This window comes from Rhincodon typus, chromosome 7, assembly GCF_021869965.1.
Source record: "Rhincodon typus isolate 14 chromosome 7, sRhiTyp1.1, whole genome shotgun sequence".
Classification (NCBI taxonomy): domain Eukaryota; kingdom Metazoa; phylum Chordata; class Chondrichthyes; order Orectolobiformes; family Rhincodontidae; genus Rhincodon; species Rhincodon typus.
The window spans coordinates 81,328,584-81,350,931 of NC_063338.1; the positions used below are offsets into that span (position 1 = coordinate 81,328,584).

A 22,348-nucleotide genomic window follows, 5' to 3' on the forward strand; every position below is an offset into this window, starting at 1 on the left:
ACCAGAACTGCACACAGTATTCCATCTGTAACCTAACCAAATTTTTATAAAGTTGTAACAAGACTTCCTTGCTCCTATATAACAAGGTGTGGATCTGGAGGAACACAGCAGGCCAGGCAGCATCAGAGGAGCAGGAAAGCTGACGTTTCAGGTCTGGACCCTTCTTCAGAAATGGGGGAGGGGAAGGGGGGGTCTGAAATAAATAGAGAGGGGGTGGCGGTGATAGAAGGTGGATAGTGGAGCAGATAGGTGGGATGGAAGACGGACAGGTCAAGGAGGGGGGGTGAAGCTAGTAAAAGTGAGTGTAGGTAGGAAGTTTGGATGGGGGTTGGTCAGTGAGGAGGGAGGGGCAGATAGGTGGGAGAGAAGACGGACAGGTCAAGGAGGCGGGGATGAAGCCGGTAGAGGTGAGTGTAGGTAGGAAATGGGAATGGGGGTTGGTTAGTGAGGTGGGAGGAGTGGATAGGTGGGAGAGAAGACAGACAGGTCAAGGAGGCAGGGATGGGGGGTGGCTGGTCTTGGGATGAGGCCGGGGGTGGAGATATTTTGAAGCTAGTAAAGTCCACATTGAGACCATTGGGTTGTAGGGTTCCAAGGCGGAATATGAGGTGCTGTTCCTCCAGTTTCCGGGTGGCATCGTTGTGACACTGGAGGAGGCCCAGGATGGACATGACGTCTGGGAGTGGGAGGGGGAGTTGAAGTGGTTCGTGACTGGGAGGTGTTGTCGTTTGTCATGAAAGAGCGCAGGTGCTCTAGAAAGCGGCCTCCGAGCCTCCGCTTGGTCTCCTCGATGTAGAGGAGGCCACATCGGGAACAGCAGATAAAATAGACCACGTTAGCAGATGTGCAGTGAACATCTGTTTAATGTGGAAGGTTTTCTTGGGGCCTAGGATGGAGGTGAGGGGGGAGGTGTAGGGGCAGGTGTAGCACTTCCTGCGGTTGTAGGGAAAAGTGCCAGGGGTGGTGGGGCTAGTGAGGAGTGTGGAGCAGATGAGGGAGTCGCAGAGGGAGCGGTCCCCACGGAAGGCAGATAAGGGTGGGGAGGGAAATATATCCTTCGTAGTGGGGTCAGATTGTAGGTGGTGGAAGTGGCGGAGAATGATGCGTTGAATCTTCCTTGCTCCTATGTTCTACACCCCGGCTAATGAAGACAAGCATCCCATCTGCCTTCTTCACTGTAGTGATTATAACGAGGTCAGCCAACAAATGTTGTTAAGGAGGGAATTCCAGGAATCCGAGCCAGTGACAGTGAAGGAATGATGTTCCTTTTTCCAAAGACACTATAGTGAGTGGTTTGCAAAGGAACTTGCAGGTGGTGTTCCTAATTGGTCCAAGCACAGGGTCGTGTGATGAATGGTCAGCGAAGGCAAAAGTAATGATGGGGTTCTGGTGGATGCTTACCAAGTACCATATTTCATGATGAAGTGGAACAAGGAGAAAGAAATATGCCATGAGAGCAGTGATACTGAATCTATTCTGCTTGTACTCACCATTATGACATTAAACAAATATAAAGGCATTGAAATACGTAATTGTCAATAACCAAATACCACTATGTCAATGGCATAATGGTAGACTTTTGCCTTCTGTTGAAGGTCTCTACAGCCAACCTAAATTCTCCTTTAAACATATGGATACATATTTGCAAGGTACAGAAAATAATGTCCTGAAACATGTTTTAAATTTAACTTAATTTGTCTAATACATTTAATTTGGCTTTTAACCTATGACTTTCTTAGGGTTTGATGCCAAGTTACCTTTTCTAGGATCTTAAAGGCCACAGAACAATGATGGTTCTCCAGTGGAGAGATGTCGTTGTATCTCAAAGCTAGTTCTGTGCGAGCATTGATCTGAGGAAAAGCAAACGAGCAGATCTTTGGTTTTCCACTAAACTCACTCAATCAATAACAAAGAGAAAGTGCATGTTGATCAGTAGAATGCATTAATCACAACTTCAAAATTTCATGTGAGATAGATCTAACTCGAAGTGACATATCTTAAACTACTGTCAATCACTAGCTACCACACAGCAGGATGTGACCAATAATCCCAGGCACTCTCCAGACAGAATACAACAGCAGTGCTGCAGGTCAGATGTTTCAACACAGTGTAGTGATTGTAATGAGGTCAGCCAGGTGGACATCAGAGAATACGAGTTGCCTGATTGGGGTTTTTAACCTGGTTCAATCAGGGGGCCCTGGTTGACAGATATAAACAGGAGTGTCAAGGGTTCCGTTCACTCTTGGAGCCAATTCTGTGCTGGCTGTATCAGTGTCATGTGCTAATCACATGTAAATAAAGTATGACTTGATGGATGGGACATCAGCCTTCATAGAATTATTTCAGTAGCGACAAAAACAAAACATGCCTTTGAAGAGATTTGCTTGCAACAGTCGTCTTTGAGTTGGGGTAATCATTTCTGGAATCATGCCGTTATTTGGGAAGCTTGACTTACTCATTCCCGTCAAAGACTGAGCCCAGTATGAAGACGGAATGCGTTATTTTTTCCAGGCAAATGACATTGGGGCAGATGAAATGCAATGAGCAATTCCTCTGACACCTTGTGGACCCGCAGCTCTTTCAGTTATTAGGAGTTTAACTTTCCCAGAGGCACCATGTACTAAAACCTTTCAAGAGTTGATGGATTTATGAACCCAAGCCTCCTCTAATTCTGAGACACTACCAATTTTACTCAACAGTTTGAGAACCAGGGGAATTTGTATCAGGATTTTTGATGAGGTTAAGACGAGTGGCAGAGGCATGTGATATTGGATTTAACCCTAAGTGAGATGCTGAGAGACTGTTTGGTATTTGAGATTAATGATGTGACCATGCAAAAGTGCCTACTAGCTGAAACCCAACTGGACTTCAGGCACAACAACTGGCTTTGGCATTAGACAATAAACCTAATTTTAATTCAATAAACCTAATTCTAATTCTAGGAAATGTGACAAGGCAAGTAGAGCACATGACTTACAGGGTATTCCAATGGAAGTGGACACCCTCGCCAGGCCAACTGAGCTTGGGGAACACCACTTGTGTGAAGGCAATTGCATAGCCTCATTCAGGACATATCCTGAACAGAGGGACTCAATGTCAACCTACAGCAAAACCTGAAAACAAAGCCAAGCTTCGGTCAAATGATTAAAATTTTCTTCAGGATCTAAGTCAGCAAGCCATTTTAGTTGTTGCCAGTATGTGGACTAGAAACAGGAAAAGAGTCCTACTAGGCCTGAATTGAGTAAGAGAACTCATAGACTGGTATCCAGGAGAGTGCACACCTGGATACCAGTATACAGCTGGTTTGGATCAGTTAAATTGCTTAGCGACATCCAAATCAGAACCAATCTAAATAATATCTGGATAAATGGTCATCCAGTTCTAATGGAGGTCAATTGTGGCATGGCTGTATTAGTGATTGTGGAACCAGTCCTTACCAAAATTTGCTCTGGACTCCAGCCCTTAAGTTCGCATAACCTCGGCCAGGCTGAGAACCTATACCGGGGAGCCTCTACAGATTAACGGTACCACTTCGGTTCTGGTCTCTTATGAGAAGCAGTTGGTTCAGTTACCACTGATTGTAGTAAAAGGCTCAGACCCAAGCTTGTTGGGGCGAAATTGGTTGAGAAAAATTCAACTTGATTGGCTAAACATTTTTTGATCAGAAAATGGCTGCCTGAGTGAAGTCCTAATGAAATACTCAGAAGTTTTTCAGAAGGTCTAGGGACTATCAAAGGGGCCAAGGTCACCTTACATGTTGACCAAGAAACAGTTCCACAATTCTGCAAGACCCGTCCAGTGCCATTTGTCTTATGGGCAAAAGTAGAGGCAGAAATCTGAAGGGTGAATGTGAAGGAATCATCAAACTGGTGCAGTTTCTGGAATGGGCAGCACTAGTCACACCGATTGTGAAGCCTGATGAGTTGGTTCACCTTTGCAAAAGGTAAACCACTTTTTTGCAGCTGGATAAATACCCAATGCCTCACATAAAGGACTTATACACAACACTGGCAGCAGGGCTGTCCTTCATGAAGCTGGACATGAGCCATGCGTACCTGCAATTTTGGTTAAATGAGGATACCCAGAATTATGCTACAATTAATACCCATAAGGGTTTGTACCAATATTTCAGTCTGCCTTTTGGGTTATCATCAGCCTATGCTATTTTCCAGCAGAGAATGGAATACATTTTACAAAATCTACCCTGGGTCGCCATATATCTGGATGATATGCTAAAACCAAGAAGACCAATAAAGAGCATTTAGAGAACTTGGACATGGTGCTTAAATGTTTCTCCAAAGGGGTGTACACCTTAGGAGGGAAAAATCTGTGTTCCAGGCACCCCAAGTGACCTGCTTTGGCTACAGAATCGATGAGACCTGGTTACACCCATTGGAGGATAAAGTGAGGACGATCAAAGGTGCCCCGGTTTTTCCTTGGGTTGGTGAATTATGACAGAAAATTCATACATAACCTGGCCTCCATCTTGGCACCCTTACATCTGTTATTGAAAAAGGGTCAGCCTTGGAAATGGTCTCATAGCCAAGATGTAGCCTTGAGGGAAGTGAAGAAGCAGCTATTGTCGTCTGAAATATTGACACACTATGATCCCAAGCGAGATGTGGTGCTTACATGCGATGCTTCCCGGTAGGGTATTGGGGTAGAGTTTGCTCATGATAGCATATGCTTCCCAGAGTTTGCCTGATGCCAAACACAAATATGCCCAGATAGAGAAGGAAGGCTTGGTGGTCATCTTTGGTGTGAGAAAGTTCCACCTGTACCTTTAAAGTTATAAATTTGTAATAGTAACGGGCCACAAACCCCCGCTAGGGCTACCTAAAGGGAACGGGGTCATGCCGCCCACAGCTTCAGGTCGAATTCAGCAGTGGGTTCTTATTCTGAGTGCATACAATTACAAATTGGAACACCATCCATAAGGCCAAGTGGCAAATGTGGATGCCTTGTGCCACCTCCCACTGGTGGATACACTACCTGTGGTGCCACCACTAGAAGAGCCCATTCTGATTTCAAACTTTCTGGATACCCTTCTGGTCATCGCTGACAATATCACACTGTGTACACAAAAAAAATCGCGTCCTCACAAAACTAAAATAGCCTGTGGTGTTGGGGGAAATGAAAGGGCCATCACAACCAGAACTGAAACCTTTCTGGCCCTGGCAAGATCAGATCACTACCGAGGATGGCATATTATTATGGGGAGCAAGAGTGATTGTCCCGAGCAAAGCCTCGGGACAATCCTGGGCACAACAGGCTCAAGAGGTGGGCTACAGTCTGATACAGTATCTGAGACAGAGTCACAGGACCCGGAACTGGTGCGGAAACACCCCAGGAGAAGCTACATGAAAAAGAATGAGTCTATGTTCCAGGATTTAGAAGGAGAGGGATATAGTGAATGGAATAAGGTGAGCCAGGTTGACCTCATAGAATATGAATTCCCTGATGGGGGCTGTTAAACTGGTCCAATCAGGGAGCCCTCACTGACAGATATAAACAGGAGTGCCAGCAGTTCTGTTTACCCTCGGGGCCAGCTCTGAGCTAGCTGGGTCAGTGTCAACTACCACACAAGTGTAAAGAAAGGATGACTTGGTGATGGGATACTGGCCTCTGTGGAGTTATTTCACTTAACTTCCCAGTAACCATGATCCGTGTGTAATCTTATCTTCAAACAAAATCCCACATTATTGTTTTACAAATCCTTGTTGTGTGGCTGGTATTTTTACAACAAATAAGAATATACAACAGACTGTACCAAATTCACATCTCCAACTTAAAGATACCAGAGGCACTACAAAATTGTAGTCAGGTATAACGTAGTCAGGTTTTCTGCATGCGTATTAACTAAAGTTATGCCATTTGTAAATAATGTCCTTGTTATTTTGCAATGACATCTTGACAGTAACAAATAACTCCAATGAGCTTTGAAGACTTGTTGAAATAATAAGTTGGTGATAAACCTATAAATGTAAAATCCCATGCACCTCCAGTTCCATAGCAACTAGGTTCAGTACATTAGGTTTTAAATATGCCTCAATTTCTCAGCTTCTTGATCTGATCAGCCACATTTTATCTCTGCTGTAGCAAAGGATGTGTCTGTTGGGATTAGCAGGTGGATTAATTTAGATTAAAGATATGGAAGACAATATCTAAAATTTGGATCTTCCAAAGATAAAGTCTGTTTCTAAAAAAAATGAATGATTAAGGAACATTTCCATTAAAGACCAGAGTGGATTAGCACCATTACTGTAACATTGATGTGCAGTTGCTTTAACTTGGATCTTGGCACTAAGCACAGTCTACAACTTTACCATTCTCAATAAGTTGACCCATTTTAGGAGCATGTTGTGTTTGTCATTTGAGTGCATTAGGAGATGCATACCGCCTCAAATCTGCTGGTAATTCAAATTACCAACAGCTCCAAAGTCTATTCACACTCTACTGTCAGCAAGGTAGATGTGCCTTCCTCCTAGACCTGTCTGAGGTGCAGATATCTAATGAATATAAAAGATATTTGACAGTCTCCAGTGGACTATACAGTTACTGTCTTTAGAGGACCAGTAACTTTGAGAGATACTGTTATGAGATAAGAAAATAGACCACGTGTCACATCTGATTACTTTTCTCCTCCTGATGTGAAGCTGAGTTTACACATCCTGTTTTTAATCTTCCCAGTCTATCAGAGATTACAAATATCAGGTGGGTCCTTCTTGTCATTTCTTCATTCACTCATGAGATGTGGGCTATTGCCTGGCCATTGTTTGTCACTAATTGCCTTTGAGAAGATGGTGGTGAGCTGCGTTAGAATTATCATCATTGAATCATAGAATCCCTACAGCGTGGAAGTACACCATTCAGTCCATCAAGTCCACAGTGACCGTCCAAAGAACATCCTGCCCAGACCCAGCTCCTACCTGTAACCATGCATTTCCCATGGTTAATCCACCTAGCCTGAACATCCTTGTACACTATGGGCAATTTAGCGTGGCTAATTCACCTAACCCACCCATCTTTGAACTGTGGGAGGAAACTGGAGCACCTAGAGGAAATCCATGCAGAATGTGCAAACTCCACATAGACCTCGCCTGAGGTTAAACTCAAACATGGGTCCCTGGCACTTTAAGGCAGCAGTGCTAACCACTGGATCACTGTGCTGCACTGCTTTCTGCAACAGCTACAGTCCTCAAGGTAAAGAAATGCTCACAGTGCTGTTAGAGAGGGTGCTTCAGGATTTTAGCACAATGACAGTGAAGGAACAGTGATATAATCCCAAGTCAGAGGTACCAGGTTTGAAAGGCGCTGTTGAAGGAGTGTGGGTGAGTTGCTGCAGCTTATCTTGGGGATGATACTGCCACTATGCATCAGTGGTGAAGGGTGTGAATGTTCAAGGGCGTGGATGTAGTGCCACCCAAGTGTGATGTTCAATCCTGGACAGTGTTGATCTTTGTGTGTCATTGGAGCTGTTCTCATTCAGACAAATGGAGAGTATTCTAGCACACTGCTGACCTGTACCTTAATTGTTGATAGCGAACAGCCATTTGGGAGACAGGCCCAATGGTGATAATCCCATAACATGAAAAGCTAAACTCTGAACCAAAGAAAAGTTTGATACAGTACCAACGACCTACAACCCAACAAGCAGTAAGGTTTTGTCTGCCCTTGGTCCATCAATTACCCACAATGATAGACCACAGAAATTCAGAAATGCTAACATGGAGGCCAGGTGAGAAGGAACCTTCTGATCTTCCAGGAATAATTAAAACCTACGTACTGAGCCTGTGGCAGGAAAATATGAAAATACTAGAAAATTAAGCTTATTGACCTTCCCGGATTTCATTGTCCAATTGTAAACAGCGATATAACATGGTGGCTTGGGTATAGTAATTTTCCAATTTGCACAAACACAACAGTGAAGGCTACGGGGTACAAACAGAGGGTTTCTCACACAGGTACTGTATTAAATTAAGGCTGTGCTCGCCTATTATTTATCACTCCCAACTTAACTATTTATGTTGATCTAGTTTCTGCAATAAGAAGCCAGACACATACTTTGGTATACTTTAAGGATAAAGTGTGAGAATGTTTGTAAATAAGGAAACAGTCCATTATGTGCAAGTAATGAAGGAATCCAAATATTTGATAGCAAACTTCTGCCTTTTTCTGCCATTATTATTAATGTAATCAGAAAAATATTCATTGATTATATAAATTGCATAAATAATCAAATATGTATGCAAAACAGTGCTGTGTAAACATTGTTCCAAAGGATATTATTACCTGATATGCATTGTTATAGCCTGGATGGTCCAGATCATGGCATATTGCTGAGGTGAGCATGGTTAGGATATCAATATCGTCCATTTTGTTTTGAAGGTCTGTTAACCAGATCAACCCATACATCTGTGTGAAGCAAAATAAGACACACAATGAAATAAGTCCTAAAGAACAGACTGAATGTTCCAACATTGTGGTGACGTTTCAATTTCAGGGTGTTCCATGGAGAGTTTCTCTTCATGAGACCTGACAGCATTTCTCACATAATTCTCTACTGTTCACCTCACTAAGTATGTACGCCGCCTCCACGGTGACGTTCCAGTGCACTGGTACAGTTGGCAGCAGTAGAGGTGCTCATCCATGCAGGGACCTTCCACATTCACCCTATGGGCACTATATTTAAACCCCATTTCAAACACGGCAAGCCAGGCACTGGCCTTCACACAGCAGTGTGGCAGCTCAATACCATGTCTGAGAGGTGCAAGATGGTACATGAGAGGGATCTGGAGGTCCTTGTGGAATGGGCTGTACAAAGGAAGGCCATCTGCTTTCTGCAGCAGTCCCCGAGGTGAGGTACTTCTGCAGGATTCCTAGCCTCTGACCTGTTCTTATCATCACAGTTTTTATATGGTTTCTTGGGTGGGTATTATTCAGCGATGATAATGCCATTGAATGTCAGGGGTGAGGGAGATTTTTAAAATTTCTCTTATATTGATTTATTCCCGGTGTTCCTGGTTTATTGGGTTCACGCCGATATCAGTAACTCAAGTCAGTTCTGACAACAGAATATGCCTAATGCTCTTTAGTAAAGCAAACTACACTACAAAAATACAGCAAAAGATCTTATGCCTGCCATGCTTACAATCCCAAATCAACCATTTATGTGGACTTCTCCAAGGATCAGACAAAAACAGGTGATCAACCTGTTCTGTCCCAACTTCCAGCTGCTGCTCCCCTCCTAAGCTGCCTGACTATACTTGGAGGCAAACTTTCTTTATACCTTTTTTTCCATACAGACAAGAAATGCATTGAAGACTTTACACTGTCTAGTCTCCAGCAAATGATCACATTGACCACTGGCAAATATCACAGACATGTCATCTACTAAGGCTTGCATATCTCTCCCTGGAAACAGGCATATCTTTTGGACTTCATGAACTTTGACCTCAGGCCAATTTGTTCAGGATGTTCACCACCTTTATACCATCCAACCAACCGTTTACACAACAAAATTCCACGACAGTCATAAATTTAGCTGATAAATAGTTCACATTATTATATCTGATTCACTGTGACGGTTTTAAACAGAACTTAAGCTTTTTGGAAACGGAACTTCAGCTTTTACTGTGGCAACTCAGTTCATTACTGTTGAGTTACAACACTCAATGTAAACACACACAAATTCTTTCAGCATAACTGACTGACATGGTGGCTTGCTGGTTAGCACTGCTGCCTCACATTACCAAGGACCTGGGTTTAATGCCAGCCTGGGATGACTGTCTGTGTGGAATTTATATGTTCTCTCTGTGTTTGTGTGCATTTCTCCTAGGTGCTCTGGTTTCTTTCCAAAGGTAGGTTGGCTGGGGCAAATACAAGGATTATGGGGGTAGGGTAGGATACTCCTCAGATGGTTGGTACAGGCATGATGTTCCAAGTAGGGGTTCTATAATAAGACAGAAACATGTTAAAACCAGTGACCCTTCCGATCAATATGTCATCACTAGGATTTTTTTTTTATTTTAATTAATTTCACGGAACTATTTTAAATTTTAGGTTAATATCTACACTCAAGATGGTCATTTCCTGGCACTTGTGTGGTCTGTTTGTACTTGCCACATTTCAACCCAAGCCTAGATATCATCAATATAATTCAATATCTGAGGAATTGTGACCAGTGCTGTGTACTGTGCTGTCACTGGCGAACATCCCCAGTTCTGACCTTATGATGAAAGGAAGGTAATAAATGAAGCAGCTGAATGTGGTTAGGCCTAGGACACTACCCTGAGGGAATCCTGCAGAGATGTCCTGGAGCTGAGAATACTGAACTCCAACAAGCACAACCATCTTTCTTTGTGCTGCATATGACTCCAATCATTGGAGAGTTTCCCCGATTCACATGAAGCAGTAAAAGATGACAATATGATGAGGAACCTCCGCAAAGGTGTCCCGGAGCTTCTTACTCATTCAACTCAGGACCATCACCAACTTTCCTTTGGCAACTCACCCCCACGTTCTCCAGGGCAATTAGGGATGGACAACAAATGATGGCCTTGCCAATGATGCTCACATGACACAAAAGATTTTTAAAGCAATTGTTAGCTTCTAGCAAGTATTCTGTAAACATGTGCAAGTTGATGGTATGGCAACTATCATCTTGCAAAATTCTAAAATATTCACAGAGAGTACAGACAGTTTATTTGAGTCTGTCTTCAGCAAACATGCTAAGTATTAGACAAACACAACAACACTAATCAATATTAAAAATATAGAGAGAGAAAGAGATGCCAGTTATTTACAACAGAATGTGTGAAGATTTTACTATTAACTGTAAACACATGTTTTAGAAATTGGTGGGTGCCTCATAAATGCACACATTGAAATTTCCATTTTCATTAAATTCCAATGTAATTTTAATACCAAATAGGAGAAATCCAGACAATTAAGTATGTTAGCAAAGTCCCTATCCCATGAAAAAAGTATTTTAAAAATGGATAGGGTAAATAAAAAGAAACTGTTTCAATTGGCTGAAGCCCCAATAGCCAAAGGATATAGAGTTGACCTTTGAATCAGAGACATGATAAAGAAAGTTATTTTCATGCTGTGTGTAATTAGGATTTGAATGATAATCTGAAAGAATGGTACATACAGATTCAAGAGTAAACTCAAAAGGGAACTGCACAAGTGGGAGAGAAAAAGAGATGAAAGATTATGGGGAAAGATCAAGGGAATGGGAGTTATTGCACTGCTCATCAAAAGAGATGGAATTAATGGGCAAACTGGCCTTTTTTTGTGGTGTAGTTCCATGTCTTCACTAGGGTAGAGACCATTATAGATAGGCTGATACTATTCTTATGTAACATTGACATACATGCAGCTCCAGTGGTATTCACTGACTGATAATCTGGTGGGAGAACCCTGGCAGGTTTTGCCTACCTAACCCGGTGGCATGAAGACCAACTGCAACACCATGTCCCTCAATGCCATTCCAGCTGAGCTGATCATTCAGTGCAGAATGGGCACAAAAACTGAGACTTCATTGAAAAATCTATCAGTAAAGCTGCAGAAGATTCTTGAGAAATAATTTGAAGTTGTTTCCAGGCAATTTTTGACCTATTATTTATTACTAAGGGATTCATAAACTCTTAAATGCAAATGAATGTATTACATACAAAAAGCTTACACTTTTAAATATGATCTGTACTGGTCTTTTATTCATAATGCTCTTAAAATTAGTCACTGCTGATAATTACATAGTATTTGATATTAATATGTATTATTAATCCTCAGAATGTAATTTCTTATCAAGCTCACAATGCAGTTCCAAGATATAACACATATCTTTTCATGATACTTCTAATGAATGTGATTTTTCCATTTAGCCCAATCTAATTTTTATCTTCCATTATTCTTTCATGAGGTGTGGGTATTTTGCCTATCAGTAACTGCCCTTGAAACAGATGGCTTGCTTGGTCATTTCAGAGGGCAGTTAACAATAAACCATATCGCTGTGGCTGTCACATGTAATCTAGATGTGGTAAGAATGCCAGGTTTCCTCCCCTTAAAGAACCGGTTTGGTTCTTACCACAATCAGGAAGGATTCTATGGTGTCCATTACTAAGACTAGTTTTATATTGCAGATTTATTCATTAAACTTCAATTCCACCAGCTGCTATGATGGGATTTGATCTCATAGCATTATTTTAGCCATCTAGATTTCAACCACACCACCTTCACCCCATTGCCCAGTTGATCAGTTTAAACTTAGTGGAGTCATTGGCCCTGGTATTAATCAAAAAGCAGCTTCTAAGACAGGATTGGTTAGAACCTCAGCATATTTATCAGGTGATAGCGCACTGATGACCAATGGGAAGTCATTCAATCAATTTAGATTTTATAACATATTAAAGTAGAGACATTCGGGGCTTTTTAAAAGAATGATAATCGTTGAGACATCACTTGATAACCTCATTGGCTTAGAACTTCTGCTAGGAGTGCCACTGGAACATTAAAACGGTTTAGAGAAGATGAAGTTATATTCAATTTTCCATGCAACGTCATTTTCATTAGTCCAGAAATTAAACCTTCTGTAAATCAGTGCAATAGCAGTATAATTTACTGCAATTGATTTGTGTCAAGAACATGACATCACTCAGAATCACAAACAAGAATAGAATTGTAAGGCAATGAACAATTCTTTAACTAACTGATTTCATGCACCTTTTATTCAGTTAAATTGATCGTTTTGTTCTCTCCTTGGTAAACAAGAATTGTGACCAACAAACAATTGGAAGCCACACAGGTAACTAGGGGCAATGTGATGGATACATCCAAACACATAAGCTCACCTTCAGATATTGGAGGAGGATAGCCCCAGTTTTGTGAGTGGTTTGGCTTTGAACAGTATAAAAATCAATGGATACGCAAATGAAAAGTAGGGAAGATCACAACTCACCTTTAAAAATGCAATATTTCACACTATTTTATTCAATCCCATTCAGATTACACTGAGATTGGTCAGAAATCATCCACAATTCTCCAGATCATTGGCATTGTGGAACTGAGTAACACAGAACTGAAAGACTCCAGGCTACAAAGGCTTGTTTCATTTGAGCTAATCTCCACAATTTACAATTAGCTTCACTGTTCCTGGATTAGAGGGATCATGAAACTGCCTGGATGAATAGTGTCTGAATGTATAGACTGAATCAACATCAGTCTTGGCTGTAAAGACCTCTGTAGTTGGACAGCTTTCTGATACTCACTGCTCAGCCTCACTCATGTGAAACGGATTATTGGGTAGGATGTCAAAGGTCTATTGCTGTCTGTTGAACTATACCCCAAACGTGTGTCAGCCCCTTCAAGAGATAAGATAACAATTCTATTGTTTTCCAGAGTTGTGCAAAAGAAGCGAATTGCAATTATATTCAAAAAAGAAATGTAGCAAAAATGAAAATAACAAACCAAACATATCTCCACTTTGGAGTCCTGGGAGACAATTTTAATCTGATTTACCATGTGGGAAACCCACAGGATCAGGCAGGACACTGATTTTACAACCCACCCAGTATTGCACATTGACTTCAATGAAGTACGAAAAAGGGTGAGTTCCAAACCAGCATTACACCCAATGTTATCAGTGTCCTACCACCAAGTAAGGTTAAATTTTTGCCCTTAGCACCAGCAATTATCTTACCATCTGGGTGACACAGAAGCAATGCTTGAAGTTATGGAAGGGAATGTTGTTATAATGGCGATACACCTCGAAAAGGAATTGTTGCAGGACCTCCATTTCAATGTTGAATTTGCTCATGAAATCCAGGTCTATATACATCAGCTGAAGGAGCACCATGATCTCTGCATCTTCCCATTGCCTGGTGTGAAAGGAGTCGTGAGGTTAGCACAAAATAACCACCGGTGTCAAAACAAAGAACCATTTTGGGTGCATTTGCATTCAACTACCAATCTGAGACTGGTAGTTCAAGTTCAGGCTCATGCCCAACAAAATAAAATTTATAATACCTTGTCGGAATTATAACAGCCTTGCCCTGGGGGTAAGCAGTTGACAGATTTACAGACATGTATATGTAGACAGACTTCTCCCCCAATAATGGAACGTAAATGTTTAAAAAAATAAATAATGTTCTTCACAGGAGCAATGGTTCAGTCGTAGTATTTATCAAACAACAGACAAGATAGGGAGTGAAAGATTGGAAAGGAATGATAAGAGAAGGATGACGTATCAGAAAAGCTCTCTTTGCATCTCCAAACGGACTTCAAAGTTGGGAAGAAGAGTCTAGGCCCAAAACGTCAGCTTTTCTGCTCCTCTGATGCTGCTTGGCCTGCTCTGTTCATCCAGCTCTACACCTTGTTATTTCAAAGTTGGCATTCACTTTGAAAATTTGTTCACTTTTTTAATTTCAAAAATATACTTTATTTATAAAAATTTCTACATATATACTTTGTCACAAAAGCAGTTTGGTTCTGTACAGTTGCATAATAAGTAAATAAACAAAACATTGGATTTTGACTCTATCCAAAAAAAAACCCAAAGACCTCTCTTACACATACAAACTAATATCTACATATATGGAGGCACTGGGAGGGTCTGATAACTAAATAGACCTCCAATTACCTTCAACAGGAAGACCTCAGACAAATTTATTCACAATTATCAACATTGTCTGGCATTGTGAGACTTCCAATGGGATACATAATTGGCTTAACAGCAGGAAAAAGAGAGGAATGGTGGACAGTTGCTTTTCAGACTAGAGGCCTGTGAACAGTGATGTTCCACAGGGATTGGTTCTGGGTCCTCTTTCATTTATCAATTACATAAATTATCTGGATGGTTAGTAAGTTTGCAGATGACACCAAAATTGGTGGCATTGAAGACAGTGAAAAAGGTTTTCTAAGATTACAAAGTGATCTTGATCAAATGGGTCAATGGGCTGAAAAATGGCAGGTGGAGTTCAATCTGGATAAATGCAAGGTGTTGCATTTTTGTAGAACAAAGGGTAAGGCCTGATAGGGTCTTGGGTAGTGTTGTAAAACAGAGGGACCTGGGGATGCAGGTACCTAATTCTTTAAAGTTTGCATCACATGTAGACAGGATGGTCAAAAAGGTGTTTGGCACGCTTGCCATCATTGCTCAGTCCTTTGAGTATAGGAGTTGCGATGTTATGTTGAGGTTGTACAGGACAATAGGGAGGCCTTTTCTGAAATACTGTGTCCACTTCTGGTTGCCCAGTTATAGGAAGGATATTATCAAGCTGGAGAGGGTTCAGAAGAGATTTACCAGGATGTTGCCGGGTATGGAGGGTTTGAGTTATAAAGAAAGGCTGGATAGGCTGGGACTTTTTTCACAGGAGCGTAGGAGGTTGAGAGGTGGCCTGATAGAAGTTTATAAGATAATGACAGGTATAATTAGAGTTGATGGTAATTGTCTTTTCCCTAAGATGGGGAATTTCAAGACTTGGGAGTACATTTTTAAGGTGAGAAGAGAGAGATTTGAAAACATATGAGGGGCAAATTTTTTTACACAGAGGGTAGCTCGCATGTGGAATGAACTTCCTGATGAAATGGTGTATGCAGGTACAATTACAACGTTTAAAAGACATTTGGATGGAGATATGAATAGGAAAGGTTTGGAGGGATATGGGCCAGGAGCAGGCTGGTAGGACTAGTATAGTTTGGGATTATGTTCAGCATGGACTGGTTGGACCAAAGGTCTGTTTCTGTGCTGTATGACTATGACTTGATGATTCTATCTGTCTTTACTTGGGAGAAGGAAGGTGCAAGTACAGAATTTGAGATAATGGACTGTGAAGTTCTTGAGCTGATTGATTAGGAAGTGGGGAGGTTTTGGAGGTTTTGGGAAATTTAAAAGTGGACAAACCTCCAGCTCCAGATGAGTTATATCCCAGGCTGCTGTAGAAGGTGAAGGAAAAAATTTACAGGGGTCCTCACGCAAAATTTTAAATGTCTCTGGCACCGGGGAGACGCCAGATGACTGGAGAACAGCTAATGTGCGTTCTACTTTACAAGAAGGGTGATAGAAATAGACCAGAAAACTGTAGATCAGTGAGTCTAACATCAGTGACAGGGAAACTGAGTCTAACATCAGTGACAGGGAAACTATTGGAGAAAATAGTGGAGGAGAAAATTAACTCTCCATTTAGAGAGGCAAGGTTTGATCAGGGATAGCCAGCATGGCTTTGTTAGACGGATGTCATGTTTAACAAATCTAGTGGAATTTTTTGTGGAAGTGACCAAGTGTTTGGATGAGGGTAGGGCAGTTAATGTACTTTATATGGATTTCAGAAAGGCTCTTGAAATGTTCCACATGTGAAACTGATAAAGCAGGTAAAAGTTCATAGAGTCCCAGGTAACTTCACAAGATGGATCCCAAATCAGCTTAGTGAAAGGAGACAGAGGGCAGTTGTAGAAGGCTGTTTGTGTGACTAGAGTTGGTTGTTTTTTCCCCTCTATTCATTCACGGGATGAGGGCATCACTGGCTAGGCCAGTATTTATTGCTCATCCCTAATTGCGCAGAGGGCAGTTAAGAGTCAACCACATTGCTGTGGGTCTGGAGTCACATGTAGGCCAGACCAGGTAAGGATGGCGGTTTCCTTCCCTAAAGGACATTAGTGAACCAGATGGGTTTTTCCCGACAATTGACAATGGATTCATGGTCATTGTTAGACTCTTAACTCCAGATATTTATTGAATTCAAATTTCGTGCTGGGATTCGAACCCTGGTCCAGAGCATTATCTGGGTCTCTGGATTAACAGTCCAGCGATAATACACTAGGCCATTGCCTCCCCATAGTGGCATACCATAGGGATCAGCACTGGGTCCCTTATTGGAGTCATAGAGTTGTACAGCAAGGAAACAGACCCTTCAGTCCAACTCACATGCTGACCAGATGTTCTAAATTAATCCAGTCCCATTTCCCATTATTTGACCCAGATCCCTCTAAACTCTTCCTATTCATGTACCCAACTAGATGCCTTTAAAATGTCGTAATTGTACCCACCTCCTCCACTTGCTCTGGCAGCTCATTCCATACACGCACCACCCTCTGTGTGAAAAAATTTCCCCTTAGGTTCCTTTTACATCTCTCCCTCTTGTTTGTGATATTCATAAATGGTGTAGATAAGCATATCAGGGGGTGATAAGTAAGCTTTCAGATGGCACAAAGATTGGCTGCGTGTTTGACCATAAAGAGGAAGATGTTACATTCTGGGACAATATAAACAGATTGATCTGGTAGGCAGATCAATGGCAGATGGAATTTAACGTTAATAAATGTGAGGTGATGCACTTTGGAAAAAGGCACAAGACAAGGGAGTACTCAATAAATGGCAAGACACAAGGAACCTCAGAGGAACAGAGGGATCTTGGGGAGCTTGTCCACAGATCCCTGAAGATGGCAGGACAGGCTCATAAGGTAGCTGAGAAAGGATACAGGATTTTTGCATAGCAAAAATTATAGCATAGATTGTATAGCATAGAGAAGGGAGGTTATGCTGGAGCTGTACAGAACACAGCTAGGCCACAGCTGGGATACTGTGCACAGTTCTGGTCACTACAGTACAGATGGGAGATCATTGCACTGGATGGGGTGTAACGCAATTCACCAGGTTGTTGCCTGGGGTGGGGCATTTCAGCTAAGAGAAGCTGTATAAGCTCAAATTGTTTGCTTTTGAGCAGAGAAGCTTGAGTGGATCCTCCTAGAGGTGTATAAGATTATGAGGGGCATGGACAGGGTGAATACAAAGTAGCTGTTCCCCTTAATTGAAGGGTCAATAACAGGGGGAATGCTATTAAAGTAAAAGTCAGGAGATTTTGAGGGGATCTGAGGAAAAGATTTTTCACCTAGTGGTCTGGAATGCACCTCCTGGAAGAGTAGCTGAGGTGGGAAACCCGACAATCATTAATGAGTACTTGGATGAGCACTTGAGGTGTCATACAATTCAAGACAAGGGCTAGTGTGGGGATGTGGGATTACTGTATATTTATGGTGGTACATACTTGATGGACCAAAGGGCCTCTTCTGTAATGCATGATTCTATGAGTGGAAAATAATGAAAATGGGTATACTCAACTGTTTTTTTTTTCAGGACAGTCCTGAAGAATTAAACAGGATGATCATCAAAAAAGGAGTATTTAACTGTAATTTCAGTTCTTGATCTCAATAAAGGCTAAGACTGCAACGGAAGGTTTACATCTGTGAACTGCATGGTTTTCTGACCATTATCAAGTATTTCACAGCAGTATGATGAGAGGCCATCTTAAAAAATCAAAATGTGTATGAAGTATATGACTTGCAGCAGATCTTGGAATAACATTGCATGAGTAGCCTCTGGCTACCAGAGAACACCTGTGATTGAAATGTGTTATCAGGAAGTAAGAGTGAAGAGCACCAATCCAGGATCCTTTATGTATAATATGATGTAAATTGTGCGATTAATATCCAGTATATATAATATTATTATTCATATATCATTGTTCATAACGATTTTTGGATTTTGAAGTGGTGACATATGGGTTTTACTTTGTATCTGAAAGAATTAATTATTAACTTAAGAATGTTTCTTTTGTGATATTTTTAAACAGTTTGTGAGGGTCAGTTTTTAAAACTAGATGGTATTTGTATTTACTTTAGAAAAGTCGACAATGTAGCAAGGTAAATAATTGTTAGAAATTTCCGAAGTTTTTCAAGCTTAGGGGAAGCACCCGTGGCTTAGAGAGAGACATTTTCAGTTTTACGTTCAGTTTTGGGCAGTTCTGCAGGACTCATTTGTCACAGTATTATTGCAAATGTGACTCACAATTCCACTAACTTCATCTTTCACTAACAACATCACCCACCTCCTTTTCTGTTTTGTTTATCCTTCTTAAAGGTTGAATGTTCTTGGATGTTCAATTCCCGGCCTTAGTCATCCTTCAGCCATGTCTTTGCAATCGTAGTTATATTGTATCTGAATCCAACCATTTGTACTTTTATTCCATCTACCTTACAGAGAATGCTCTATACATTCAGATATAGTAACTTTAGACTTCTCTTTTTGACATTTTGCAAATTGTTTCGCACTCCAACCCCATTTGCTGCTAACCCTTGTTTCCTCTGCCTTCTACTTTTGTTTTCTCCTTTTCTATCTTTCATTCCCATCTTTGTTTCCCTCACTCTCTTCTCCTACTCAGGTTCTCATGCCCCACCACTCTGACTTAAACCCTTCTCCACAATTCCAAGATGGCGCCAACACCAAGAGACACCTTGCAAGCTCCCTACAGCAGATCTAACTGAAACATTTCTTATAACCGTTCTACACTTTTAAACTTAAATTCTAAATCTGTAAAAATTACTAATAATGTTCTTTTATATCTAATTACAGGTTTAAGGATCCTACGGTCATACAGGTACAAATACTGGTGACGCTGGACTTGCAGATGCAGGATAGACCTACCGGCTTCCTGCAGGGCCCATGAGGACACCAACCCAAACCCCTCACACTGCAGCGACCTGGCCACAACCCAGAACGGAATCGGCCCTGATAGCTACTCCACCTAGCAAAGGCCCAACCAACCCGAGACCAGCAGCAACGCAAACCCTAGGAGGCCCAACTGGCCTGGGCCTGGTCCCCGATCCCCCGACTACCAGACCCCACAGAGGCCCAGCCCAACCAGGCCCGACTCACTTACCCGCAGGAAAAGAAGGCTCGCTCCACCACCACCCGGGAAACACCCAAGAATGAAAATTTCACCACCACAACCCATCCCCAAGAAGACCAGACCAGCCCAGGCCTGACCTACAACCTCGCAGCATCCTGCCCCGGGGGAGGGCTAGCCCAACCAGACCCGACTCACTGACCTGCTGGAGCAGAGACTCACACCACCAATTGCCCGGAACATCCAGATGCAGGAAACCTACAAAGAAATGGGGGAAAAGTGCTGGGTTGAGGTTGAAACAACAGTTTCAAGACCCCTCTCCCCAGCATACTCCTAGCAAATGTTCAGGCTGTTGTAAACAAAATGGACAAAGTCAGAACTAGACTTACCTTCCAGAGGGAACTGAGAGACTGTTGTGTGCTCTGTCTCACGGAGACTTGGCTTGTCCCTGCCATTCCCAACAGTGCCCTACAAGCTGACGGGTTCTCCATACATTGCATGGACCGCACGGCATCCTCGGGTAAGGCAAAGGGCAGTGGGATATGGTTCCTGATCAACACTTCCTGGTGCTCAGATGTAGTGACCCTGGAATGCCATTGCTCCCGGACCTAGAATACCTCACGGTAAAAATACCTACTACCTACCACGAGAGTTCATCTCTGCCATCCTGACAGCAGTCTACATACCATACCATGCAGATGGGAAGAATGCCCTAGATGGGATTTACACCACCACAAACACTCTAGAGACAAAATTCCCCGAGGCCCTATTCATCGTGGCCGACGACTTCAACAAAGCTAACCTCCAGATGGTGCTGCCAATGTACCACCAACATATCTACTGCCCCACTAGAGGAGAGAACATTTTGGACCACTTCTACACAACCATCAAAGACACCTACCGCTCCAACCTCTGCCCACAATTCGGAGAATCAGATCACCGCGCTGTGTTCCTCCTCCCTGCTTACAAGCAGAAGCTGAAATGGAAGGACCTTCACAAAATGAAGTACAATGCTGTTCCGAGGCAGTGGAAGAGCGTCTCTGGGACTGCTTGGAATCGGTGGACTGGACCGTGTTCAAGTACTCAGTGGAAAACCTAGACGAGTACGCCATCATCATCACGGACTTCATTAGCAAATGTGTGGAGGACTGTGTACCAAAGTCCTTGGATAAACCAGGAAATCCACTCCCTACCAAAGACCAGACATGCAGCATTCAAGTCGAATGACCCAGACCAGTGCAGAAAATCCAGATATGACCTCCACAAAGCCATTTGGGATGCCAAGAGGCAGTACTGGACCGTTAGAGGCCCAAACCAACCAAACAGACTCCTGCCGCATATGGCCAGGCCTAAACAACATTATGGGATACAAAATGAAGCAGAGCAAGATAGCAGACAAAGACACATCACTCCCTGATGATCTCAATGCTTTCAATGCTAGGTTTGAGCAGAATGCCAGCGGCACGGTAACATCTGCCCCAACAGCTCCAGACACACCTGTTCCTCGGTCACTATTGCAGACGTCAGATCAGAATTCCTGGGAGTCAACCCAAGGAAAGTGAACCAGACGGTGTCCCCAGCCAAGCACTCAAATCCTATGCAGTCTAACTGTCGGAGGTGTTCACCAATATCTTCAACCTCTCCCTCCTACAAACTGAAGTCCCCACCTGCTTCAAGAAGACCACCATCATCCCTTTACCCAAGAAAATACATGCGGTGTGCCTTAATGACTACCACCCAATAGCTCTGACTTCAATAATCATGAAGTGCTTCGAGAGACTGGTCATGGCCCACATCAACTCCAGTCTCCCAAACTGGCTCAATCCCCTACAGTTTGCCTACCGATGTAACAGGTCTACAGAAGATGCCATATCCCTCGCCCTGCACTCATCCCTGGAACATCTGGACAACAAGGATACCTATTTCAGACTCCTGCTCGTTGACTACGGCTCCTCCTTCAACACTATTATCCCCTACAGACTGATCTCAAAACTGTATGACCTTGGTCTTGGCTCCGCCCTCCACAACTGGATCCTCAGCTTTCTGACCCACAGACCGCAATCAACGAGGATAGGTAACTGCACCTCCTCCACAATAACACTCAACACTGGAATCCCCCAAAGGATGTGTCCTCAGCCCCCTACTGTACTGTATTGCCGAATTCCGAATGAAAGCCATTTACAAGTTCGCTGACAACATCACCATAGTAGGACAGATATCTAACAATGATGAGTCAAAATACAGGAGGGAAATAGAGGGCTTGGTGACATGGTGCAATGAGAACATCCTCTCTCTCAATGTCAGCAAAACTAAGGAACTGATCATTGACTTCAGAAAGAAAGGAGGAGAACATGCCACCGTCTACATCAATGGAGTGGAGGTTGAGCGGGTGGAGAGTGTCACATGCCTTGGAGTGAAACCTGTCCTGGACTTTGTAGATGCGACAGTCAAGAAGGCACAACAACGTCTCTTCTTCCTGAGGCAGCTCAGGAAATTTGTCATGTCCATAAGGTCCCTCACCAACTTCTACAGATGCACCATTGAAGGCATACTGTCCGGGTGCATAGCGGCCTAGTATGGCAACTGCTCTGCCCAGGACTGTAAGAAACTACAGAAGGCAATGTGCACAGTCCAGACCATCACGGAAGCCAACCTTCCATCCATGG

General features: G+C 42.6%; 1 protein-coding gene across 1 annotated transcript in view; it reads right to left on the reverse strand.

Annotated features, from left to right (window-relative positions):
* si:dkey-219c10.4 (high affinity cGMP-specific 3',5'-cyclic phosphodiesterase 9A) overlaps positions 1-22,348 on the reverse strand; it is a 123,626-nt gene that overhangs the window by 18,576 nt on the left and 82,702 nt on the right. Inside the window, exons 8-10 of the mRNA XM_048599250.1 lie at positions 13,703-13,880; positions 8,293-8,415; positions 1,758-1,850 (exon numbers count right to left, since the gene is read on the reverse strand). Coding sequence (XP_048455207.1) covers positions 1,758-1,850; positions 8,293-8,415; positions 13,703-13,880 — 394 coding nt within the window. The remainder of the gene's footprint in view (positions 1-1,757; positions 1,851-8,292; positions 8,416-13,702; positions 13,881-22,348) is intronic.